Source organism: Pleurodeles waltl, chromosome 5, assembly GCF_031143425.1.
Source record: "Pleurodeles waltl isolate 20211129_DDA chromosome 5, aPleWal1.hap1.20221129, whole genome shotgun sequence".
In the NCBI taxonomy this organism is placed as follows: domain Eukaryota; kingdom Metazoa; phylum Chordata; class Amphibia; order Caudata; family Salamandridae; genus Pleurodeles; species Pleurodeles waltl.
This window is the reverse complement of record NC_090444.1, coordinates 1,315,084,037-1,315,111,540: the sequence shown is the minus strand read 5'-3', so window position 1 is coordinate 1,315,111,540 and position 27,504 is coordinate 1,315,084,037. Positions and strand designations below refer to the sequence as shown.

The 27,504-nt window shown below is 45.5% G+C and overlaps 1 protein-coding gene across 1 annotated transcript in view; it reads left to right on the top strand.

The window, feature by feature from the left end:
• LOC138297384 (actin-5-like) overlaps positions 1 to 27,504 on the top strand; it is a 220,467-nt gene that overhangs the window by 38,078 nt on the left and 154,885 nt on the right. Inside the window, exon 2 of the mRNA XM_069236764.1 lies at positions 25,831 to 25,937. Coding sequence (XP_069092865.1) covers positions 25,831 to 25,937 — 107 coding nt within the window. The remainder of the gene's footprint in view (positions 1 to 25,830; positions 25,938 to 27,504) is intronic.

Sequence of the window (27,504 nt, the reverse complement as noted above, 5' to 3'; positions counted from 1 at the left end):
CCTATATTCATACTTGCTACAAATGCTGAACCCTTGTCAAAATATTTGACAACTTTGGCAATTTTATGCATTTCTTATTTCTTTATTTCTAAAATACACATGCTGCATAACCTACACTCCTGGAAAAGGCCTAGTGAAATGTGGAACTGTGTTTTCATTTAAATTACAGTCCCCATAGGCATATCTCCCTCCCAGTATACCAGTTAGTCCTTGCAGCTGAAGTATTGACATAATGAAATCTGAATCTTAGAAGTTTTGTACAAATATGCCACCCTAAGATAACGCCATGGGGAAGCAAGACATATCCAAGCTTGGATTCAGCTGACTGACTATCTTCCAAAAATCTAACTTGAGTTTTTAGGAATAGGTTTGGCAGTGCCAATTATTTATAACGTCCATAGAATGGACTTTGGGTCCACACCTTTCAGGCATTAGCGTTTTTTTGCCAGTCTCTTCCAGCCATTGGCTTGAGACTTTGTTAATCACATGTTGGCTCACCACCAGACAAGGGCCTCTGTCATTGCATGCCCCTCCCATTACCTGTTCACCCTCATCTGTGTTTCCATTCGCCTCCACTACTCCACACTCATATTGCTTCCTTACCGAAGAGGCAACTCATGACTTTTTGACATTTACCTTGCACAGATTAGAATTCTTGACCAACCCATTCCACAATATTTCAGCATGCTGATTTTATGTCTATGAGCTACAATGGATCCATCCTCTTGCGAGCTAAACCGGGAGCATTTTTAAAGATCAGCGTACAGGCAGAGTCTGTTTCTCCTTTGAGTAGTTTTTTTCTGACAATACTGTGGAATTGTGATTTCCTCCATATGGTTCAAATCCTTTACTTGCAACACCAGTAAATCAAAGAGAATAAAAGTAATGAAAAGTTAATGCTGCTGCCTCAAGATGGCATGTATATGTTTGCAAGAAAAAATAGAAATGACCTAAATGTACACCTATTACAGCACTTCTTTTCGAACGTGTATTTGCAAAAATTCACACACTTTCACTAAATAATCACGAAGGCCCTGCGGCCAGAGATAGCCAAAATAGTTTCCCCTTTAATTTCTCAAAAACTACTCAATGGATTTACACCAAATAAGTGAAAGCACAATCTGCGTACCGAAAGCTAGCTTTCTGCTAGCTTTGGTGTAATTCCGCCCAGCGGTTCGGGCTGTACTCGTGTCTAAAGGTCCTATGGGAATTAACATGGGAAGCACAACATTTTTGACTCCCCTTTTATCTTGGCCCGCGCTTGACGGTTCACCACAAAACTTTCCATGTGCAACAAGAATTACTGCAAAACCTTTTTTGGGAAAATTTTGTGAAGATTCATCAAACGGCGCCAAAGATATAGACATGTCAAAAAATGCTTTTTCTATGGAAAGATGGCCCTAACTATAACTGCCTGGTGGGGACCACCACTAGGTAATATATATACATATATATATATATATATATATATATATATATATATATATATATATATACATATATATATATATATATATATATATATATATATATATATATATATATATATATATATTCACTTACAAAAACAAAGGTTACAGGGAATTTATAGTTAGCCTCACATTTTGAACGTTCAAAACTATGGAAATTCACCTGTTAGTGTTATCTCAAGTAACTATAACTTGCGCCCCGTCATGCACAGTTTTTTCATCAAAAATGTTACTGCAAATATTACATTGATTTATTATTATTTTTAATGTATAGTAAATTACGTTACTATACGTTAATCCAACTTCAGCCGTGCCCAGCAGCAGTTGGCCACAGGGCCTAAGGCCAGCTCCATATAAGCACCCAACCTTGCACCATGCACAGCCTTCACCCATGCACAGCAGGGGTTGCCCACAGGGCCTGGCTTGCAGCCAGACCCTGCAGCCAATCACCCAAATCTACATTGCTCACGGCCCTTTGGCCCAGTGGAGCGGGAGTTGGCCTCAGCCTTTCTTTTTGGGTGTGAGAATAGGTGTGAGAGGGTGTATCTGAGGATGAGAGTGACTGTGAGAGTCTCTGTCTGGGTGTGAGAGTGCGTGCATCAGTGTCTTAGTGGGTGCGTCAGTGTCTCCGCAGGTCTGTGAGTGGGTGCATGAGGGTGTCAGTGGGTTGTGAGTGGGTGTGTGAGAGTCTGAGTGGGTGTGTGAGTGGGTGTGTGAGTGTCTGAGTGGGGCTGTGAGTGGGACAACATCCTCCGCCCCCACAACATCACCATAATTTCATATGCTGACGACACCCAGCTTATCATCTCCCTCACTAGTAACCCAGCCACCGCCAAGAATAACCTGCACGCCGGATTCCTCGACATCGCCAAATGGATGACAGCAAGCCACCTCAAATTGAACTCAGACAAAACAGAGATCATTATCTTTGGCCCCAACAAGACAGCATGGAACGACTCCTTAGTGGCCCACCACCCCCAACACCCAACACCCACGCACGCAACCTTGGCATCATACTGTGCTCGTCTCTCTCCATGACCCAGCAAATCAACACCATATCATCCTCCTGCTTCAACACCCTTTGCATGCTACGCAAGACTTTCAAATGTATCCCTTTAGAAACAAGAAAAACAGTCACCCATGCCCTCATAAGCAGCAGACTGGACTATGGCAACGCCCTCTACGCAGGGACCACAGCCAAGCTTCAAAGAAAACTCCCGCGAATCCAGAACGCAGCCGCATGACTTATCCTTAACCTCCTTTGCCATGAACACATATCCACCCACGTCAGATCCCTACACTGGCTGCCCATCAGCAAAAGGATCATTTTCAAAATCCTTGTCCATGCTCACAAAGCTCTCCATGACACTGGAGCGGCCTACCTCAACGAACGAGTCAACTTCCACATACCAACTCGCCAGCTCCGCTCCGCTGCCCTCGCCCTCGCTACAGTTCCCTGCATCCAACGCACCACCTTTAGCGGCAGATCCTTCTCTCACCTCGCCACCAAGACCTGGAACTCCCTCTCCACCAACCTATGCAAGACCCAGGACCTCCTAACCTTCAAAAAGCACCTAAAAACATGGCTTTTTGAGCAGTAACTGCCCAATGCCTCCCCACCCACCCCAGCGCCTTGAGACCGTACCGGGTGAGTAGTGCACTTAAGAAATTATTTGATTGATTGAGTGAGTGATGGTCTGAGTGGGGTTGTGAGTGGGTGCACACGGGTCTGAGTGGATCTGTGAGTGGGTTCGTAAGGGTATGAGTGGGTGTGTAAGTGGTAGAAAGAGCTTGAAAGAGAGAGAGAGAGAAAGAGATAGAGGGGTTTTTAGGCTTTCATGTATGATATTCTGAGAATGAGATATTTCTGGACAAATTTAAAAGAAAATTGTATTTGTCAATTAAAAAGAGTGAGATCACCTTTCAGTATGAACCTTAAACTTTTGAATATTAAAAGAAATGAAAGAAGGAAGATGGTCATGGACAGACCTGTAGTAGAACCTTCAACTGTCGCATCTGTGACTTTAACCATTAGGCCACAAGTGACTCCTTGATGGGCTGTTTCCAGACATACCTATGACATGCAACCCACACATCTGCAAGGAAAGAAACATGAATGTTCCATTACTAGGAAGGTTTAACAGTCAAAACACTTCTAAACAAACAAAAATACTGCCAATCGATACTCAGATTTGAACCTTCAGCCCACAGGAGTGACAGTACAAGAACTTGACCATTAGGCCAGCAGTGACTTTGTTCTGCTCTGCATCCAAATGTAGCTATAACCTTCGTACCAAACATCTTGCTAGTCTAACTCATGTAAGTCGTTGCATAGAGAGACCATGCAATGACAATCTCTCTCTCTCTTCCATCCCATTCTGGGATGGAAGAGAGAGAGAGAGAGAGTGTGTGATAGGACTGCGGAGGAGCCTGAACGCCCCCGCGGTCCTAGCCTGCTCCCCGCGTCCTGCAGAAGCCGATATTGCTTCCAGAAGCAGGGAGCTGCTTTAAACTTTAAATAGCAGTTCCCTGCTTGTGGGAGCCATGTTTTCAACTGTCTTCCCTGCACACATATTTGCATCCAAGGAAGACAGATGAACACTGCCTTCTGACAGTGGGAGCTGTTTGACAGCTCCAAGCAGACTTTGTTTGCTGACAGCCCCCGCCAAGCAAAAGCAAACAGCTATGTCCCGGGGGTGGGCACCCAAGAACATAGCAGGTGCCAGCCCTGGGGGGTGGCGGTCCCCAGGACCATCTTTGGCTCCCCGATGGGGGCCACACTACCCACCTCCAATGTTACATAGCCCTGGGGATGGGGTGGTCTTCAGGGCTTGGGAGTCTGAAACGGACCCTCTTAATTTTTTATTATAGCTCTGGGAAGGTGGTGCTCCCCAGGGCTGGGAGGTGGGGGATGTGGGTGTGTGTGCCCCCCGCACCATAGTTCAGTAAAGCCCTGAGAGGTGGTGGTCACTGGGTCTGCTGGGGGGCCCTCCCACATTAAATTGACCCTGCCCCCGGGACTTGGCCCACCCGGGGCTTCAGAATAATGAAGCACGGGAGCTTGTGCTTCTTTTTTTAAATATTGTCACATCCGCAGATTCACCGCAAATTGTGGCAAAAGTTTAATTAAAAAAAAGATTTTTATCTTTCGGAGGTCACTCTGGAACCCCAGCACCAGAGCTAAGGGGTCAGGGTGCCTCTAGCCTGGCGCCTTGTTTTTTTTTGTTACATTTTTGTGGAACTCGGCTGAAGCTAAGTCCCAAGGTGGCTGCCAACAGTTCCTGGTTTGAAGTGTTGGCAGCCAATCATAACTGTGCATTTCCCTGCAGGAGCTCTTCTTTTTTCACGAAATAATCGCAGCCAGAGATATACAAATTTATTTTCCCTTTAATATCTCCAAAACTACTGAACGGAGCAACACCACATAAGTGAAAGCACAGTCCGTGTACCGAAAGCTAGCTTTCTGCCAAATTTGGTGCAATTGTGTCCAGTGGTTTGGGCTGTAGTCATGTCTAAAGGTCATATGGGAATTAACGTGGGAAACCCAGATGTTTTTACCCTCCCTTTTTCTTGGCCCCCACTTAACAGATCACCCCTAAACTTTTTGTGCGCAACAAGAATCACTAGCATGCTTTTTTTTGGAAAATGTTGTGAAGATTCGTCAAACAGTGCCAAAGATAAAGGCAAGTCAAAAAACACTTTTTCTATGGTAACATGGTTCTAACTATAACTACCTAGTGGCGACCCCTACTATGTAAAATATATATATATATATATATATATATATATATATATATATATATATATATATATATATACATGGATAGATAGATAGATAGATAGATAGATAGATAGATAGATAGATAGATAGATAGATAGATGGATAGATGATTGCCTACAATGTCTAGTGAAATGCTCCTCAGCTGCGTACCTTGAGAGCTTTGTTTCACACATTCACTCATTGAAATTGCCATTGGAAGAACTCTGTTTTTATTTTGAATATTTCAAGTTTATATACATTCATTTGTCATTTTGGAGGAGTAGAAGCAACTGGATGAGCATTAATTGGAATAGATCACACAACAGCTAATGAAACATTTATTACCCATTCTGAGTTTTCCATACAGAGGTGGGCGTCTACTACTCCGCTGCAGAGATGTCCACATATAAGTGGACATCTAGAATCCTGTCCTTCACTTACTAGTAGTAACTTAGTTGTAAGAGTCTGCTTAGGGAGTGCTTTATTCTTTATTGCAGATTAATAAACAGTAATGCAATTATAAACTACAGTAATAAAAATACGGCATCTAAAACTCATTATTATAACAATAAATGCTCCGAAGTGCACAGAAATATTAGGACCTAATTTGCACTTGAGCTCTGTAACCAAAAAAAAATCAGTTATTAAAATCAAATGAAATAACACAAACAAAAAAACAACTTTAAAGTGCACTATCAGAGTAAGAGTTCGTAGTTGTGTACACAGTCATAATTTGCAAAGGTGTCCGCTGTGGCTGCACACTAAAGTGCCGGATAAAATGAGGCCAGGGGCATGCTAGGTCACACAGTGATGAATACCCAGCTCTATTGCCATTTTAAGCCTAGATTTATATTATGTTAGCTGACTGTTTGTGTTAGGAGACACTTTCTAGCTAGCAATTGAGCCTATATTGTCATGCACCTATCAGTATTCACTAAACGACTTTATAAACCGGTATTTAGTGGTTAAACATAAGATGAATGTTAGAAATGGGGTTTTTGGTTGGCAGTCAGGTTACCTCCTGTCCAAGCAAAAGCCCTCACTCTAGTCAGGGTAAGTCACACACTATCCAAGATTATCCTGTGCCCACCCTCTGGTAGCTTGGCACGAGCAGTCAGGCTTAACTTAGAAGGCAATGTGTAAAGTATTTGTGCAATAAATCATACAATACCACCATATAGCACCACAAAACTACACCACACAGTGTTTAGAAAAATATATAATATTTATCAGGATAATTGTAGGTCAAAAAGAATAAAGTTGCAATGGAAAATTGTAGAAATATCACAGGGAAGTGATATAAAGTGTCTTAAGTCTTTAGAATGCAATACAGTGTCTTTCAAGCACAAAGTACCTGGTTTCTGGTTGAAAATCTCCTCAGAGGGCCACAGGAGAAGAGATGCGTGGAAAAAGGGGTGTGTGCGTCGATTTCTCCTCAGCACACACAGACTTGCGTCGGTCTTTTCCACGCGGGGAAGTCGGGCGTCGTTTTCCGGCGCGCAGACAGTCTCTTTTGTGGATCGTGGGGATTACCAGATGTCCCGGGTCTGTGCGTGGATTCTCCTGCTTGTTTTCCGGCTGCGCGTCGTTCTGCGGGGCTGCGCGTCGAAGTTTCGATCTCACGGTAGGCGTCGCGTCGATTTCTCCTTGGAAGTCGGGCGGCGTTGTCCTTGCGAGGCCGTGCGTCGAAAGTTTGGTCTCACGGCAGGCGTCGCGTCGATTTCTCCTTGGAAGTCGGGCGGCGTTGTCCTTGCGAGGCCGTGCGTCAAAGTTTCGCACTCACGGTGGGCGTCGCGTCGATTTCTCCTGGAAAGTCGAGCGGCTTTGTCCTTGCGAGGTTGTGCGTCGAAGTCTCGATCGTCCCGAGGGGGTCGCGTCGATCAGCGTCGGTGTGCGGCGTTTTTCTCGCCGCGAAACAAGCTGTGCGTCGAAATTTTCGGCGCACGGAGCGTCCAAGTGAAAGGAAGAAGTCTTTTTGGTCCTGAGACTTCAAGGAACAGGAGGCAAGCTCTATCCAAGCCCTTGGAGAGCACTTTCACAGCCAGACAAGAGTTCAGCAAGGCAGCAGGGCAACAGCAAGACAGCAGTCCTTTGTAGAAAGCAGACAGGTGAGTCCTTTGAGCAGCCAGGCAGTTCTTCTTGGCAGGATGTAGTTTCTGGTTCCGGTTTCTTCTCCAGCAAGTGTCTGATGAGGTAGGGCAGAGGCCCTGCTTTATACCCAAATGTGCCTTTGAAGTGGGGGAGACTTCAAAGAGAGGCTAAGAAGTGCACCAGGTCCCCTTTCAGTTCAATCCTGTCTGCCAGGGTCCCAGTAGGGGGTGTGGCAGTCCTTTGTGTGAGGGCAGGCCCTCCACCCTCCCAGCCCAGGAAGACCCATTCAAAATGCAGATGTATGCAAGTGAGGCTGAGTACCCTGTGTTTGGGGTGTGTCTGAGTGAATGCACAAGGAGCTGTCAACTAAACCTAGCCAGACGTGGATTGTAAGGCACAGAAGGATTTAAGTGCAAAGAAATGCTCACTTTCTAAAAGTGGCATTTCTAGAATAGTAATATTAAATCCGACTTCACCAGTCAGTAGGATTTTGTATTACCATTCTGGCCATACTAAATATGACCTCCCTGCTCCTTTCAGATCAGCAGCTGCCACTTCAACAGTGTATGAGGGCAGCCCCAATGTTAGCCTATGAAGGGAGCAGGTCTCCCAGTAGTGCAAAAACGAATTTAGGAGTTTTACACTACCAGGACATATAACTACACAGGTACATGTCCTGCCTTTTACCTACACAGCACCCTGCTCTAGGGGATACCCAGGGCACACATTAAGGGTGACTTATATGCAGAAAAAGGGGAGTTCTAGGCTTGGCAAGTACTTTTAAATGCCAAGTCGAGGTGGCAGTGAAACTGCACACCCAGGCCTAGCAATGGTAGGCCTGAGACAAGGAAAAGGGGCTACTTAAGTGGGTGGCACAATCCGTGCTGCAGGTCCACTAGTAGCATTTAATCTATATGCCCTAGGCACCTGGAGTGCACATGACTGGGGACTTATAAGTAGATTAAATAGTTCAATCAGGTATGATCCAAAGTTACCATGTTTACAGAGAGAGAGCATATACACTTTATCACTGGTTAGCAGTGGTAAAGTGCGCAGAGTCTAAAAACCAGCAAAACAGTATCCAAAACGAGGAGGGAGGCAGGCAAAAAGTTAGGGGTGACTACCCTAAGGCTGTCAGGTCTAACATGTGTCCCCCCCAGCTGAAAGTGGGGAGAGCTACCCGACCTCCTGGGAGCTCTCATCGCTAAGGCGGAAGTACCTGGAGAGACCATCAGCATTGGCGTGGTCAACCCCTGGGCGATGTTCCACCGTAAAGTCCATCCCCTGTAGGGAAATGGACCACCTCAGAAGTTTTGGATTCTCACCCCTCATCTGCATGAGCCATCTGAGGGGTCTGTGGTCTGTCTGAACTAGGAAGTGAGTCCCAAACAGGTAGGGCCTCAGCTTCTTCAGGGCCCAGACCACAGCAAAAGCTTCTCTTTCAATAGCACTCCACCTCTGTTCCCGTGGTAATAGCCTTCTGCTAATAAAGACTACCGGTTGATCTTGGCCCTCCTCATTTAGCTGTGCTAGGACTGCCCCTATGCCATGCTCTGAAGCGTCTGTCTGCACGATAAATTCCTGGGAGTAGTCAGGGGCCTTGAGCACGGGGGCCGTGCACATGGCTTCCTTTAGGGCGTCAAAGGCTTTCTGACAAGCCTCTGTCCAATTCACCAACCTAGGTTGCTTCTTGGACGTGAGTTCTGTCAAAGGGGACACAATGGTACCATAGCCCTTGACAAACCTGCGGTAGTATCCGGTGAGGCCTAAAAAGGCTCTCACCTCAGTCTGGGTTCGAGGTGGTTGCCAGGCCTTGATAGTTTCGATCTTGGCCTGGAGTGGCTGCACCTTGCCACCACCTACTAGGTGTCCCAAGTACACCACGGAACCCTGCCCAATCTGGCACTTACTAGCCTTGATGGTCAGGCCTGCCTGTTGCAGGGCCTGAAGCACCTCCTTGAGGTGGAGCAGGTGTTCCTCCCAGCTGGAACTGTAGACAGCTATGTCATCCAGGTAGGCTGCACAGAAGGCATCCTTGCCAGCCAGGACCCCGTTAACCAACCGTTGGAAGGTAGCGGGGGCATTTTTTAATCCAAACGGCATCACTCGGAACTGGTAATGGCCGTCAGGGGTGGAAAAGGCGGACCTTTCCTTAGCCCCCTCAGTCAGGGCGATCTGCCAGTACCCTGAAGTAAGATCAAACGTACTCAGGAACTTGGCAGCGCCTAGCCTGTCCACGAGCTCATCAGCTCGGGGGATGGGGTGAGCATCAGTCCGGGTGACTGAGTTGAGACCCCGGTAGTCCACACAGAACCGGAGCTCTGGCTTCGCACCTGGGGCAGTAGCCTTAGGGACCAATACCACTGGGCTGGCCCAGGGACTACTGGATTTCTCAATGACCCCTAGAGTCAACATCTTGGAGACCTCCTCCTTGATGCTGGCCTTCACCTTATCCGACAACCTGTAAATTTTGTTTTTCACAGGGAGACTGTCACCGGTGTCAATATCATGAACACAGAGGTGGGTCAGCCCAGGAGTAAGGGAGAACAGGGGGGAGAACTGCTCCAACAGCTCATAACAGTCTCCTTTCTGATTTAGAGTCAGGGTGCCAGACAGAATGACCCCGCTTACTGACCCATCACCTTCTTGGGCAGAGAGGAGGTCGGGGAGAGGTTCACTCTCCTCTTCCGTTCCTTCATCTGTGACCAGAAGCATGTTGATCTCCGACCTCTCACAATGAGCTTTTAGTCGGTTCACATGGAGCACCCTTAGGGGATTCCTAGGGGTTTTGAGGTCCACTAGGTAAGTGGCCTCCCCTTTCCGCTCCTTTATTTCAAATGGGCCAGACCAGCGGTCCTGGAGAGCTCTGGGCTCTACTGGCTCCATTACCCACACTTTGTCTCCAGGTTGAAACTCTACCAGGGTGGCCTTCTGGTCATACCATTGTTTCATCACCTCTTGACTGGCCTCAAGGTTATCTTGGGCTTCTTTCCAGAAGCGGGTCATCTGGTTGCGGAGGGCCAACATATAGCTGACCACATCCTGAGGGGGTGCCTTTGGAGCTTTCTCCAATCCCTCCTGGACAATGCTTAAGGGTCCCCTGACAGGGTACCCATAGAGAAGTTCAAAGGGACTGAACCCTACCCCTCTCTGGGGGACCTCTCTGTAAGCAAAGAGAAGGCATGGTAAGAGGACGTCCCACTTACGCCTCATGGCCTCAGGAAGGCCACCAATCATGCCTTTCAGGGTCTTGTTGAATCTCTCCACAAGACCGTTCGTCTGGGGGTGATAGGGTGTGGTGAACTTGTAAGTTACACCACACGCATCCCACAGCGACTTCATGTATGCGGACATGAAGTTAGTGCCTCTGTCAGACACTATTTCCTTGGGGAACCCCACACGGGTAAATATCCCCATCAGGGTTCTGGCCACCACCGGTGCAGTTACTGTCCTTAGAGGGATTGCCTCTGGGTAACGGGTGGCATGGTCCACCAAAACCAGGATGAACCTGTTGCCTAAGGCAGTTTTGGGGTCCAAGGGGCCAACAATGTCGATGCCCACCCTTTCAAAGGGGGTGCCAACGACAGGAAGTGGAATCAGGGGGGTTTTAACCCTTTTTCCTGCTTTACCACTGGCCTGGCAGGTAGGACAGGATCTGCAGAACTTGTCTGAGTGTGTCCTCATTTTGGGCCAATAAAAGTGGGTGACAAGCCTGTTAAAGGTCTTGCCCTGCCCCAAATGTCCTGCCAGGGGAATGTCGTGAGCCAGACCCAGTAGGAAGGTTCGGTAACATTGGGGGACCACCAGCACACGTGCTGCCCCAAAGCCCGGAACCTTAGGCTCACTGTAAAGGAGATCATTCTCCCAATATAGGTGGTGATCGCCAGAGGCGTCGCCGGCTGCCTGGTTTGAGGCTTGTTTCCTCAAACCTTCTAGAGTGGGACATTCTTTCTGCGCCTTGCAGAAGTCCTCCCTGGTGGGTCCACCCTCAACTTGCCAACCAGCAAGCTCAGGTAAGTCACCTAGGGCGGCGATGTCTTCCCCAGTTGGCTCGGAAGCCTCCTCCTCAGGAGCCCCGTCAGCCACTGTGGGAACAGCGGGGGCCGGTTTCCCGCACCCCTGGTCCCTCCTCCTGGCAGCTCTCTGGGCCATCGTTCCAGGCTCCAGATGCCCTTGACTTCCCTCTCGGTCAGCCATGGACCGTGTGGTCATGCAGACCCACTCAGGTAACCCTAACATCTCCAGGTGAGACCTGAGCTCCACTTCTTTCCAAGCAGTGTGCTCAAGGTCATTGCCTAACAGACAATCTACAGGCATGGCAGGACTCACAGCTACTTTCAGAGTACCAGAGACCCCCCCCCACTCAAAGGGAACCAGAGCCACCGGTAGGTGACTCTCGCGATTGTCAGCTACTCTGACCTGGTGGAATGTATTAGGCATTATCTGCTCTGCTGACACCAGCTGACTCTTGATAGTAGTCATACTGGCTCCTGTGTCACGCAGAGCCTCCACCCTCTGCCCATCAATGGTGACCCACTGCCGGTACTTGGAAGTATTTCTAGGCATGTGGGCCTTGGGCACCATTTCTCCTTCTCCCAGGGACACTAGGGAAATCTCTACCTGTTCCCCAAAGCTAGTTGGGTCCATCTCCCCCCCGAGTGCTACACTAGTCAACCCAGGTGCCTGTCCGGTAGTGGACGGTGCCCTCTTGGGGCACTGAGGATCGCCTTTGTAGTGACCATATTGGTAACATTCCATGCATTTGGGGCTAGATTTTCCTGACTTGTCAAATGTCCCTGGCTTTCTCCCAAATTTGGAAAAGGAAGGGTTGCCACCCCCTCCCTGGGAATTCTTTTGGGGGCCTTTAGAGAGTTCCTTATCTGTAAGTTTATCTCCCCCCTCTTTCTTCTGTTGGGAACCCTGACCACCTTTGTGGGAGTCCCCCCCAGGTACCTTTTTGGACACTCTGGTGCTAACCCAGAGGTCCGCCTCCTCAGCAAGCTTCCTGGGATCAGTCAGCTTACTATCCACTAGGTGCTGGCGCAAATCTGTATAAGTAACATTAAGCATATGCTCTCTCAGGATCAAATCATATAAACTTTTATAATCTGCTACTTTGTTGCCCCGCACCCATCCATTCAGTGCCTTACTAACGAAATCAAAGAAATCTACCCATGTTTGTGTGGTTTGTTTGGTGCTGTCCCTGAACCTCTGACGGTATCCCTCAGGGGTCAGCCCAAACTTGGCAAGTAAAGTGGCTTTCTGGAGTGGGTATGTGTTTTGATCCGGGGGATCCAATGTGAGAAGTGTGTCCCTCCCCAATGGCGGCACATAACCCCACATAGCTACCTCCCATTGCCCTTCAGGAACCTCATGAGCCCTTAGTGCAACTTCATAAGCAGCTAACCATTTATCTATGTCATCTCCCACCACAAAACTGGGCACCACATTTTTGGGTATACGAACCTTCTTTTCTCCAGCAGGTCCTGTCTGTATGCTGCCACCATTATTGCTGGATTCAGACTGTCTTGCCTTGATCTCCAGCTCCTTGAGACTCAGTTCATGAGCCAACAATAGTTTCTTTTCAGCCAAAGCTCTTTCAGCTTCCACTTGTTTGGCTGCTCTTTCAGCTTCTGCTTGTTTGGCTGCCCTTTCAGCTTCTGCTTGAATCTGTTTGGCTGTCCTTTCAGCTTCAATCTGTTTGGCTGCTCTTTCAGCCTCAGCTTGTTTGGCTTCTCTTTCTGCCCTCCTCTCCTCCTGTTGCGCCTCAATTTTCAGTTTTGCCATTTGCAATTGGAACTCCCTTTCCTCTCTCCTTTCCTCTGCGGTCAGGCTTTGCATGGAGACACTGCTCCCTGGTCTGGAAGGGTGCACAATTGCAGTGGTAACACCATCCATAGATAGTGAAAATCCTTCTGAGGGGCCATTTTCTGGCTCCCCTTCCTCATCATCCTCTAAATGGGCTTCTGCCCAGGCCCTCAGCGCCACTTGAAAGTCCTCCTTTCTGGAGGCCCCTTGGGTGGGTACCCTCAATGCCCTGCAGAATCCTCTTAGTTGTTTGACCGTGTATGTATCCAACTGGACTAGGTCAAAGTCCCCTGTCTGAGACCCAGTCAGAGACATGTTGAGTGAGGATTTAGTTTTTGAAAATTGTCAGGAAAAAACGGATTTTCAAAAAGAGATAAAAACCAAGTTGACCTTCAACTGTGGGTAGGTAGTGAGATACTTAGCTACTGTATGTCACTGCACAAATACAAGTCCTATCCTCACCGCTGATCACCAATGTTAGAAATGGGGTTTTTGGTTGGCAGTCAGGTTACCTCCTGTCCAAGCAAAAGCCCTCACTCTAGTCAGGGTAAGTCACACACTATCCAAGATTATCCTGTGCCCACCCTCTGGTAGCTTGGCACGAGCAGTCAGGCTTAACTTAGAAGGCAATGTGTAAAGTATTTGTGCAATAAATCATACAATACCACCATATAGCACCACAAAACTACACCACACAGTGTTTAGAAAAATATATAATATTTATCAGGATAATTGTAGGTCAAAAAGAATAAAGTTGCAATGGAAAATTGTAGAAATATCACAGGGAAGTGATATAAAGTGTCTTAAGTCTTTAGAATGCAATACAGTGTCTTTCAAGCACAAAGTACCTGGTTTCTGGTTGAAAATCTCCTCAGAGGGCCACAGGAGAAGAGATGCGTGGAAAAAGGGGTGTGTGCGTCGATTTCTCCTCAGCACACACAGACTTGCGTCGGTCTTTTCCACGCGGGGAAGTCGGGCGTCGTTTTCCGGCGCGCAGACAGTCTCTTTTGTGGATCGTGGGGATTACCAGATGTCCCGGGTCTGTGCGTGGATTCTCCTGCTTGTTTTCCGGCTGCGCGTCGTTCTGCGGGGCTGCGCGTCGAAGTTTCGATCTCACGGTAGGCGTCGCGTCGATTTCTCCTTGGAAGTCGGGCGGCGTTGTCCTTGCGAGGCCGTGCGTCGAAAGTTTGGTCTCACGGCAGGCGTCGCGTCGATTTCTCCTTGGAAGTCGGGCGGCGTTGTCCTTGCGAGGCCGTGCGTCAAAGTTTCGCACTCACGGTGGGCGTCGCGTCGATTTCTCCTGGAAAGTCGAGCGGCTTTGTCCTTGCGAGGTTGTGCGTCGAAGTCTCGATCGTCCCGAGGGGGTCGCGTCGATCAGCGTCGGTGTGCGGCGTTTTTCTCGCCGCGAAACAAGCTGTGCGTCGAAATTTTCGGCGCACGGAGCGTCCAAGTGAAAGGAAGAAGTCTTTTTGGTCCTGAGACTTCAAGGAACAGGAGGCAAGCTCTATCCAAGCCCTTGGAGAGCACTTTCACAGCCAGACAAGAGTTCAGCAAGGCAGCAGGGCAACAGCAAGACAGCAGTCCTTTGTAGAAAGCAGACAGGTGAGTCCTTTGAGCAGCCAGGCAGTTCTTCTTGGCAGGATGTAGTTTCTGGTTCCGGTTTCTTCTCCAGCAAGTGTCTGATGAGGTAGGGCAGAGGCCCTGCTTTATACCCAAATGTGCCTTTGAAGTGGGGGAGACTTCAAAGAGAGGCTAAGAAGTGCACCAGGTCCCCTTTCAGTTCAATCCTGTCTGCCAGGGTCCCAGTAGGGGGTGTGGCAGTCCTTTGTGTGAGGGCAGGCCCTCCACCCTCCCAGCCCAGGAAGACCCATTCAAAATGCAGATGTATGCAAGTGAGGCTGAGTACCCTGTGTTTGGGGTGTGTCTGAGTGAATGCACAAGGAGCTGTCAACTAAACCTAGCCAGACGTGGATTGTAAGGCACAGAAGGATTTAAGTGCAAAGAAATGCTCACTTTCTAAAAGTGGCATTTCTAGAATAGTAATATTAAATCCGACTTCACCAGTCAGTAGGATTTTGTATTACCATTCTGGCCATACTAAATATGACCTCCCTGCTCCTTTCAGATCAGCAGCTGCCACTTCAACAGTGTATGAGGGCAGCCCCAATGTTAGCCTATGAAGGGAGCAGGTCTCCCAGTAGTGCAAAAACGAATTTAGGAGTTTTACACTACCAGGACATATAACTACACAGGTACATGTCCTGCCTTTTACCTACACAGCACCCTGCTCTAGGGGATACCCAGGGCACACATTAAGGGTGACTTATATGCAGAAAAAGGGGAGTTCTAGGCTTGGCAAGTACTTTTAAATGCCAAGTCGAGGTGGCAGTGAAACTGCACACCCAGGCCTAGCAATGGTAGGCCTGAGACAAGGAAAAGGGGCTACTTAAGTGGGTGGCACAATCCGTGCTGCAGGTCCACTAGTAGCATTTAATCTATATGCCCTAGGCACCTGGAGTGCACATGACTGGGGACTTATAAGTAGATTAAATAGTTCAATCAGGTATGATCCAAAGTTACCATGTTTACAGAGAGAGAGCATATACACTTTATCACTGGTTAGCAGTGGTAAAGTGCGCAGAGTCTAAAAACCAGCAAAACAGTATCCAAAACGAGGAGGGAGGCAGGCAAAAAGTTAGGGGTGACTACCCTAAGGCTGTCAGGTCTAACAATGACAATTTAAAATATTAGCCGATATAACTGAACACTAAAGTGCAAAAATAGTAAAGGCCAAGGCTTATATTGTGTTAAGCTCGCTATTAGCTTTGAAGGCCACTTTTTAGCTTGCAATTAGACCTGTGTTGTCATCCATCAATCAATACTCGCTGAAATACCCTATAAAATGTGGAATGAAAATTTGACCGTTTGCAATAATAACAGCTGAGGCCAAGTACTGAAGTGCAAAAATAGTGCCGGGGGCCAATTTTTGTACTGGATCCATCATCAGCTTACTATACAAGGCCCGCACACAACAGCTCTTTAGGGGCTCGCAAAGCAGGGCCAATACTCTAAAAGATGTCACATAGAGCCAAACGTTAAGCTTCGTCGGCCCGCGCTGATTGCGTTAGAAGCAGCTTTCTGACTTGCACTAAGAATTTTGTTGCCCGGCAAGCAAGCTGGATATTATACCCATTTAAAAGCGCCAACACTGCAGGGTTGCATGAATTAATCTGAATCGCCCTCGGTGAAGGACATATCAGCTGCTGTCTAAAACGGGTGACAGTCGTGCAGATGCACAAAAAGTGGAGTATGCTTTCTTCTAGTAAACCGAATAGGCAGCAATAGGGGTCTAACCAAGTTTGCTTCCAGGTTGGAACTTGGGGCCATATGTACAAACACTTTTTCCCATAGACACAGAATGGGGAAAAACCTTTGCTACATCTGGCCCTTGGTCCTTTGATGGAAATGCGCCCATACACAATAAAAGAGGGGAATGTTGAATGGGTGATGAGATATGGTTAACAAGATACGGTTGTTGATTCCACGACTGGAGAACTGTCCATCCATGCCCCTTTGCGGACAACTCAGCTTTATCTGATGCCCAAGAGTGCAATTTTTAAAAACTTTGTAAAACCGATTTGTGAATCCCAAGTGCTGGTCAGATTTAAGCTGGCCAATGCTTTTTGGATTACAGTTGGACATTATTTTTTTTGCTTGGGCAGGGACTCTATTTTCAGCCAGCACTGAGTGGCCAATGAATCTGTTCATGCCGATTTAAGCTTCCTGCACAATTTTAAGATTGCTCCCAGCCTGACCGAGGCTTGATCAAAGAGGCTGGACTCCAATCTCACCTGTGCTTGTGAGATGTGTTGTGGAAGGTGGAAAATGCATTTGAACAAAACCGATTGAAGCTGATTTAAGATGGATGCTTCATGCCCTTTCAATAATTCAGATCCATAGGTTTGAAAGGGAAACAATGTAGCCCTGATAACCTGGAGTAGATAGTCCTGAGATGTATTTCCAAGCTTTTTTTGTAATAAGCTAAATGCAAATCGTAATTACTTGGACAATGCTCTCCTATGGAGTAAGTGTTCCTTATATGATAATCTTGCATCCAGAACGACTCCCAGATATTCATAGGACTTAAACAGCTCCAAATGATTTCTGGTGGTTTTCCATCTATATTTGTGATGGGGAGCACGTGAATTGGCTGAGATGCGGATTTATTTTGTTTTATTATATTTGAGTTTCAGGTCCAGAGTTTTAATGTATTCGGCCAGCTTAGAGATTGAACGCTGAAGGCCGATCGGCGTCTGCCTTAATAGCACAATGTCATCCGCATATTGTATGCATCAGACTGGTTCCCCTGCTAACTTGGGTAGGTCACTTTCAACTTCCGACAAGCATGTGACTAAGTCCACCGTGTAGATGGTAAATAAGATTGGCGCAAGAACGCACCGCTGCTTAAGGCGGGGGTGCGTTGCTATCTTCCGGGTGGTTCTGTCACTCTTGCCAATTTTAACCTGTACTCAGATGTCTGAGTACAGGTTAATCACGACCCCCAATAACTTAGGTGGAACTCCCCGACTGGCCATCTTTGCCCATAGCAGATGTCTCAGGACCCTGTTGAATGCAGCTTTCAGATCAACAAAGCAGGCATAAAGATTAGCACATTTGTTTATGGCTTTTTCGGTGAGAAGAGTAACTGCTAGAAGATTAATCATTGTGTTCATTCGCGCCCTGAAGCCTTCTATGTTTTTGGAATGATCTTTTTTACTGCAGCTCAGGCTTCCAGGTCCATTTACAAATTGGGGGCAAAGATCTTAGCCTCAACATCAATAAGGGCAATTAATCTATAATTAACTTGGTCAGACCGTGAGCCAGATTTGAATACAGGATGCAGGATGCTGCCTCTCCAGGATGTCAGAATGGAGTTGGTAGAAAAAGCCTGGTGGAACAGGGGAGTAAAGTAACTGGCCCAAAATTGTTGTTCCTGTTTGAACAGGGTATTGGGGAGGTGTTCGGACCGAGAGCCCCATCTGATCTCAATTTCTTAAGGGTCAACTTTAGTTGTGATTCTTTCAGCCATGCACCCTCTGTAAGGGTTGATGCGGGAGATGGTGCAAAAGAGCTACCAACATTTCTGGAGGCTGTTGATGTCATATTTACTGCCGGATGCCCCAAGTGCACAGAGGTGATGTGGTTTATCCAGTCCGCTTCACAAATACCTGCATTTGATATTAGCCCAAAAAGACTTTCTATTTTTCATTCTCGTTGACTGGAGAAGCTTTAACCATACTATGGTCAAATATGTTTGTTTTGCTGACAAGATGGCTTTCCTGTAAATTAACCTTAGGTTTGCAATTTGCTTCCCCACGGCTTGGCTGTGTGTCAGCTGTTTTCCAGAGCTTTCTTATCCCTCTGTTTATTTCTCTTTTTTTCAGAAAGAGTGATGTTGAATACCACACTGCCCCTTTTCATGTTAATTGTGGTATTGGGTGGTATTTGCTGAAACATGTGCTATAAGTGCAGAAGTCAAGTTCTCCCAAGACTGAAACAAAGATGACTCTTGTTGGAGCTCTGTTGAAAAATGAGGGTTGAGATGAAGTGCATAATCGACTCCACCCTGTTTCCTTTCCAAGCAAAGCCCCGCAGATTATAAGCATTCGATATCATGGACAAATCATTTGCTTGAGTGGCTCTGGATGGACAAAGCAGCATCTTCACATGTGGAGAAAATCACTCTCTACTCTCTACTATGATCACTCTCTACTCTTGCTGTTACACTATAATGAGTGACGATAGATAAGAGCTCTGCATCAATAAATGTTTAGTCCAAGATTGAACTAGGTTTGTTAGATATCCTGGTGAAGGCTGCTGGTTGGTCTTGCAAGATGCACCCATTGAGCGAGTAAAGATCCATGTTTGCCCGGACCATGGCACATGCTTTCCCATATTGGTTGACTCTACTGAAGGTTGTAAAAACTGGTGGTATTTTTTTAATAGAGCTCTTTAAAGGATTTTTGCTTAATTGGATTTTAGCTTGTAATAAGTGCATAGTGGAGTCCCCTGACAGCACCAAGGGTGCTTAGGGAAAAGTATACTGTAGAGATTTGAGGATTACTGTTAAACTTTCTGACTTCCCGCCTTGATCTTCTTGTTCGGGGGAATATATACATTGCAAATTAAAACACCAAGGTCCACATGTATCAAAGGCTTTTGCATTCTCAAACAGTGCAAATCGCTAAATTCCACCTTTTGAGAATGCAAAAGTACCTTTCCAAATGTATGAAAGGCATTGACAGTCCCATTTTAGGGAATCGCAGTCTTTTTGCAATTCCCTAAAATTGCGACTCCAAATTGGGAATCGCAATTAGCGATTCCCTAAGCACATGTAACAAGCATTTCCTAAATGTGAAATGGGCATTTAGGAAATGCTATTACCACCAACTCCAAGTTGGTGGTAACCATGTGCAATTTTAAAAAATGCATTGAAATGCACTTTTAAAGTGCCATGTGGCGCATACATGTCTTTAGTGCTTGTGTGCGCTTTACACATGCACAAATTATTTTCGGGATGCATCAAAGGGCGCTTTAGGCCCTCAGCACTCTTGGTTTTGCATTTCCCAATTTTGCGATTTCCTTAAACGAAATCGAAATTTAAGTAATGCAAAACCATTCACACATATGGGCCAAGAGGAACGAATGGAGTCACAATCTCAAATAGCGATTCCCTAATTGCGATTCTGTAGGAATCACTATTAGGGATTTGCTATTTTGTTACATACCATTGTGAATCCCCTAAATAGCGATTTTGTGAAATTCTCTATTTATGGTACTGCATAATGGGATTTTGATACATCTGGCCCTAAAGTCACTGTCTATAGTTCGTAGTGGTGAGTTTCACTCATTGTGTCCATGTTAATCCCAGGTCAATTTGTTCTTGGTGCCATTCAAGATAAGATCTGATGTAAGGATACAGTCCTCCAGAGGCTCTACCTCCCTGTCAAATGTTTGTCGCCTCTAAGTGATATTCCTTAAAACCAGTAATTGGAGTCGGCCTTCCCATCCGGGTTTCCTGCAAAAACAGGATATCAAAGTTTTGAAGGTAGGAGATCAAATCCTTCTCACCCACTTTGCTACTAAGGCCAGACACGTTCTAGGAGCTCAGAGTTAAAGATTGCAGTCCTTTGCTACCTCCCGTGCAATTTTGCATTCAAACTGCCCTCATGCCCTCCCACCACAGAACCCAATTCTGTATATTGGGAGATTTGCCTTGTATATTTTGGGGCTCCTGGAGCAGTGACTTGTTGGATGTTCAGATTCTGCCGCGGGCAGCAGGCAGGCTCTGTAGGGCCAATTTCTCCCTGTAGGGCCAATTTCTCCCTGTAACACATCAATTTTAGATGTACCACCTTTAATTTTTTGACTCTGCTGTGAAAGAAGATTGCTGGGATAAGGTTCTGCACATGGCCTTCTCAATTCATCTTAGAAAAGTCTCCCTATGTTGCAATACATTTGTGGCAGTTCTTGCATAAGACCATGTGACTACCATTATTTTGCTACCAATGGGACATGAGTTGGGTTAAACTATATGCGTTCAATGTGCTCTGAGTTCAAACATTTGAGGTTCTCTAGGGACCGGGCCAATTTTAGAACGGCAGCCCTATTTAAAATGTCATGCAGTCCCCTGGTCCTGTAACATGGGATCTTGTCAAATGTCAGTGAGTCGTCTTTTAAGACCACTTCGGATCGAGAATAGACCTCATGCCTGGGCAGGGTGACAAACCCAGGTCCTTGTTCCAAACGATGCTGGAATTCTCTTAGTCCTGTATTATGCGCTAGCTGCTGACTTTGTTCAAGTGAGGCCCTCCTGACTTGTTGATTTGATAAAACTCCTGATAGTGGTGAAATCAAGTGGGACGAAGTTATTGGTCCTGGCAAAGATAACCAGTTGAAGTGGACTGGATTCTTTTGTTTTTGCATCGATGGCTTGAGATGCTGGCCTTACTCCTCTTCTCTAAGACCCGTTATGGCAGTATTAATGGAATGAGCTAGCAATCTAGCATGTGGAGGAGAGACTTGGCTTGAGGAATCCCAGGTGGTAATTGAAGGGATTATTTCATCCTGTTGACCGTTAGGGATAATGCTAGAACCTTGATCGCCATTGTGCAGCCTCTTGGTGCAAGTAGGCATGGAGGACACCTTATCAGGTGTGCTGGCAGAAGCAGATGAGTACTTGTTTTAATCAATTGAAGGAAGTGCCCTTATTTCTTGACTGGAATGACCAGCGTCTTTTCGTTTGAGGTGGTCGGGGAAGTGTACTTTTTTTTGGAATAATGGATAAACAAGAAGTGACTCCTGCTGGGGTTTCACTTTTTTTGGGGTCAGTGGGCTCTCTGATCCAGATTGAATGGAGAGATGCTGAGAAGAGCTTTGTGGAGCATCTGCTTGTCTTTTCTGCTTGGTGTTCCTCACTTTCTATAGAGGTTTCTGCACTCTTTTTTATCAAGAACGGTTTTGAAATTTGAGACAATCCATGCTGTGGTGCACCAATGATGGCTTAAGTTCCCCATTTATCTGTTTATCAGATATTTCTGCAACTTCCTCTGCCTTAATATTTGGCACAGCTTCCTTTTCTGTGAGCTGATGGTCCTGCTGGTAGGGGTTGAGTGAGGATGCCTACTGGAATGTATCCATGCTTAGTGCCTGCCTTAGCCTTTTTGGCAGCTTTTTTAGATGGTCCAAGAAAGAAGAACATTGACATAATTGATAGGCAGTATCAGAATCTTTTTGCCCCTGCCTGATCAAAGAGTTTAGGTCCTGGAGTTTTTGATCAATGGCGACAATGTGGGTAGCTAAAGAGTTCAATAAGTCTACTTGGATTTCAAGCTTTTCTGAGTGGAGTGATAGAGCCAATGAAATCACCTCCATTATGTTCAGGAAAGGAGCACAGGGAAGGTGGTACAAGTGCACTGTTGCCCATAGTGTTGCTGTAGGCGTGGATATCAGCCTCTCTCATCATCACCTTGTCAAAAGAAGAGCTGATGTTAGGCTTGAGTCATCCTGCATGGCTAAGTTTGACCTGAGGGCTGGTGCTTGACTTGGCCTTTGGGCTGGTTTCGGCTTGCATTTTGCTGTTGGACTGCTGAAGCTTAAATATAGAAAGCAAGATGTTATAATCATTTTTGGGTCCAGAGTTGGCTGTGGTATTAAGCTGCTCCCTTGAGCCATTGTGGATGTCTTCAAAAAGGCTCAATAGGAGCTCCTGCCATGTCACTGGGGCTGCCAAAGGATTTTCTAGTGAAAAGTTGCCCTGACTGGAGTCGAGGACCAAAGAGGGAGACTTTATCAATGATTGAGCAAGGTTGCACCCCCCTGAATGGTTGCTCATTTTCACTTAGGTGTACTTGGGCTTTAACTAAAAGTTGATGTGGCTAATTGACTGGCTGATCTCCTCCTCAATCAGCTCCGGTTATGATCAGAATCTTCTAGGCGCACTACCTTGCTGTAACACCACTGGAGTCATTGGCGATTTTAGGAAGTCTTTAATTTTTGCCTTCCTGGGGCCATTTGTAATTATGATTGGTGTAGCAAGGGAAGACTCACTGATTCCTAGGAGATCTGTTGATTTGGCTTTAACCGTAGCCCCATGTTTCTTGATGGATTTGATTGTGCCACACACCTTGCCAGAGCTCATATTGGTGCTGCAATGATTAGAGACGGAGGGCAGCCAATGAGTGTTAAAGTAATGTTATCATCGTGATGGAATCATTGCCCCCACGGGCACCTGCCGGAGTCAAAAGTCCACCGGCAGGTGCCCCTGGGGGCAATAATTGGAGTCCACTAGACAACGCTGCCACACCCTGCCAGGTTAGAGTTATTATTGGGGGAGGGGGCATGAGCGTGCACATCTTGGGAAGAAGGTAAAAGGACAAGGTATCAAGACAAGATAAAACAATTATGGGCCTGGACATTAAGCCCTGTAAGCAATGTCAATATCTTGGGTGCCAGCAGCGTGATGGAAAGTGCCCTTGCACAGCGCTTCCTACTGGTGATCAATGACTAAGCACACTGGTGGCCCAACTGTTTATTAAGTACTGTTAGTCCATCTGCTTGCGAACCTCCCCGGCCATGGTCTATGGCTTGGGCCCAACGAGCCCAAGCCATAGACAGTGGTCCCCAGGACATCAAACTGATAAGCAGTGGCCAGCTAGTGCTCAGCAATAGGCTCCGAGCTCCCAGGTCAAATGGGGCCGAGCGTGGAGGGGTATGGCAGCAAGACAGGCCCATCATGGGTGCAAGCCACACCTGCCACCTGCCGGCCATCTCCGCGCCCCTCGGCAGAACCCGGGGCTCTAAGCCTTAAAGATGTCTCCCTATCTCACCACTCTTCCACAAATCCTTACTCCTCTTGCTTCTGGGAGGGCTGTGCTGACTGTGAGCTACTGGGCTGGCGGTGGCAATGGCAAATATGGCAGCCGCAGCAACAACGGGCGGCAGGCAACGGGTCTTTAACAGGGCCCAGTAGTGACCAGGACTGGGAGATGCGGCAGTGGGCATCGTGCACAGGGTCCGAAGATCTACTGCTCAATGGCACGCCTACCTGCCCCACTTGCATGGCCTTACACAGCTTCGCCCAATCCACGGCCCATGGCCCTGCAGCCCACGGCCCACCTCCTCTCGCGTTGCCTCTCATGACCATGCCTGCTGTGCTCCTCTCTCATCCTCTCCTCCCCTCATGTGTGCGGCATGCCAGCATGCTGACGTGCTAACCTGATTTATAAATCCTACCACTGGACAGATATTTCCACACTGAAGTGGTTAATACTGTCCGGGTGGAGATTTCTGCCCAGGTGTAGGCTGAATCTGTGTGTGCAGATGGAGTTTCCTAAGTAAATATGGCTCTCATATGGCAATATTATAGCAGTGGACTGCACAGAAATGTAATCACGGAAATTATACTTCTAAGAGGATGCTGAGAAATGACGTGGATAACGATTAATGATGTTGGGAGAGAAAAATACATAGTTATTTGATGAGCAGAACAAATGTATCATAGAGTGTATTTTCAATTAAAATTATTAATACTAGAAAGGGAGCAGATTTGCGTGATATAAATGATCGTATTTGCCAGTGATTGGTAGCAATGATGACTTGACTGGCATGTACATCCAGGTGAAACTATGCATTCGAGCATGGAGAGCTACAGCAACATGTTATAATTACACAGACATCAATAGAGAATTATAGAGGCTTTACATGAATGTATCTAGAACACAAATGTCTTGCAATATGAGAGATTTAATTTAGACAGCTGTGTGTCTTAATGTGACACAATGAACAACACTTCATTAACCATTTATATTCTTTTGTGTACAGGTGCATTTGTACAGTGAAGTGCAAAAATCAATGCATTGGAAACAACACAGAATATTTCATACAGAAAATCTATACCTTCAGATTGTATAGATGTGATTTGAGACATTACGCTCAACGTCTTATAGTATTCAGTAATATAATACAGAAGAAGTACTTTCATGGAATTCTGAATTAACAAACTGGATAGATTATTAGTAAAACATCAATGAATGAAGCAGTGGCGTAGCAAAGGCTCCTGTGGTGTGGGGTGGTGAGGGGGGAGGCCTGAGCTCCAAGGAGGGACCCTGAGCTCATCACTTGGCCTGAGTGAATTCGGGGGGGGAGGGGCTCCAGTTTCGCTACATCACTGAAATGAAGACTGCAGGTGAATGTATGGTTATTTGGTGGACAAATTGATTAATTGTGTGATTTAGAATAAATTGCTAAAAATGATATAAAAATTCACGTTCAGCTCTGAGGTAACACGGATTTTCTTGTCTCTGTATATAGTACATGCAAGGTCTCTATTTAGTGCTGTGGAATGGAGTGTGAGCGGTGCACAGCGCTAAACAAATCACAAATACATATTATTCGTAGTGTGAATTAGTTTATTAAAGCCACAGTGAGTTCCTTTGTTCTAGCAATGCTTTTATTTTTCAGCAACTTCCACTTGTACTAAGCATATGTGTTTTGGCATTGATTTTAATGGCGGATCATTTTGTTGGTTAATTTAATGACCCTACTCCCCTCTTCTAAGGACATTCTTTGGCCTAGAGCTACTGAGTAAAAGCTGTCAATTGTGTCTTCAGAACTGATTGACCCGCTCTTTATGCTGTCTATTGAATCCCAAGACATATTACAGGCTAAGAAAAATCATTGCACGTTCAAAAAACATTGTCCTTTTACACTGGCAAACTTTAAAAACATAAATAGGTTAACAATTAGCTTACTGAAGTCAAATTCCTGTATCTCGTATAATTTCAATATGAAACAAGTGTAAGATATTTTTTATGATAAGGTCCCACCACGGATTTTAAGCTTTCTAATCCTAAAACGTTGAATTGAAAATCACTGATATCTGAGCAACACATGTAACTGCATCATTGCTGTTGTCGAACTTTAATTGTTGTTTATTGTGTATAAAGAAGATATCCCTTTTGCATTCTCTATTCATGGATCAATGCCCATTGGCAGATGAAGACCCTTCGTGACAATTCCATACTACCATGACCCATGGCTGATTTTCTTTTTTTCTGTTTTTATTTGACATTTTGTTGCTAGGTAATTCATATGTGGGGGACCTTCCAAATAGCTAAACTAAAGGAATTTGTTCATTCACAGCTCAGTGATTTCAAAACGCCTGTGGTACTGGACGTAGGATCGGGATTGATGAAAGCAGGCTTTGCCGGACATGATTTACCCATCACTGTCTTTCCTCCTGTTGTGGGGTTCACCAAAGAGAAGGTAATTGTGGCAGTACATTATACCTTTCTAGTAGAATATGTGCTGAATTAAAATAAACAGTGAAACTTCATGGTAGTAATGTGTCAGGATTCGTGCTTAGTTTGAGCTTCCACTGGCCCCCCTCTTCCAGCAACTTCATCCCCCTCTTCCATCTTCCTTTTCGTCCTTTCTTTTTCCATTTGCCCCTTTTTTCTTGTATTTTCTCCTGCCTTCCTTCTCTCTTTTCTTATTCTTGCTCTCGGTCAGCGTCTGATCACGACAAACACATTTGTTCTTTCTCATTTGGAGAGCTATTCATGTTTCTTCTGGTAAACCAACCTGAAATTTGCTTTTAACTGATTTTTACTTCAGAATATATTGTATGCAATATGTTTTAATCGTTGTTTTACAAATAGAACAAATAAGAATGTTACTAAGCATAGTATTGCAGATGATCGGTTGCAATTTAGGACTTTTAATTAATCTATACACACACACACACATATATATATATATCGCCACTATCCTCCGTCTCATTCAAGAAGGAACAACACTCCAGAGCTTGTATTCATTAATTTATTTCGCTATCCCAACAGGAACGCGTTTTGGCTATTATGCCTTCATCGGCCTGTTGGCCGCCATTTTGTATTACTATTTATACACAATACGTTGTCTTTCTTCACTTCAACGACATCGTAATTAATTCCTATAATCACTTCAATCAGCTTGAAATTCCGTTATTCAATTCAACATTCAGATTGCATATTGATTGTGCATCATGCAACAGATAAGAAATCTCAATAAAATAACCGTAGTTAAATAACCCAAACAATCGTCATAATGACAGCAATTGTTCTACAATTTTCTTACGCACACTTTCTAACGCACATTTACAGCATTGCTTTGCACTTAAAAAGTGTAATACACAATTCAGCGGTAAATGCTCTGTATGTACTCATTGCATCCTCGTACTTCACTTATGCATCGATATCATGATCAATTTCTATATTCACTTCAATTTTACTTAAGATTTCATTATTCAATTCAATATTCACATTATATATTGTTATATTATTATATCTTGTACATTGTAGTAACATTGACAAAATGTCCCAAACTTGCATCGTAATCACTGCAATTATTTTACATCTCTAGACAATTTTTCACTTAAATAGTGTTGTTCACAATTCAGCGTTGCATGCGCTCGTATATTTATCAGTCTAAAAAATGGAATGCTCGCTATTGGTACCTATCATTCCACTAAGTACCTTCAATAGTGAACTGTGCACTGTTCATTTTCAACAGCTAATTACGAATATAAAAATTAATGTCGGTGTCTCTGACTTTATTATCTTTGATATGACGCTCCCTTGAAGAAACTTTATGATCATGAACTGCTTTCCCATTTTACTTCAAAAGAACAGATATTACCTAATCAAGTGCAACACTTACTGTATCAGTATTCAATAATTTCTATATCTGTTGTTAGTGCATGATTCAAATATTCAAATGCTCATGTAACTCTTCACTTTTATTTAGTCCATTTGGTTCCTTGGTATCTAACATCAAAAT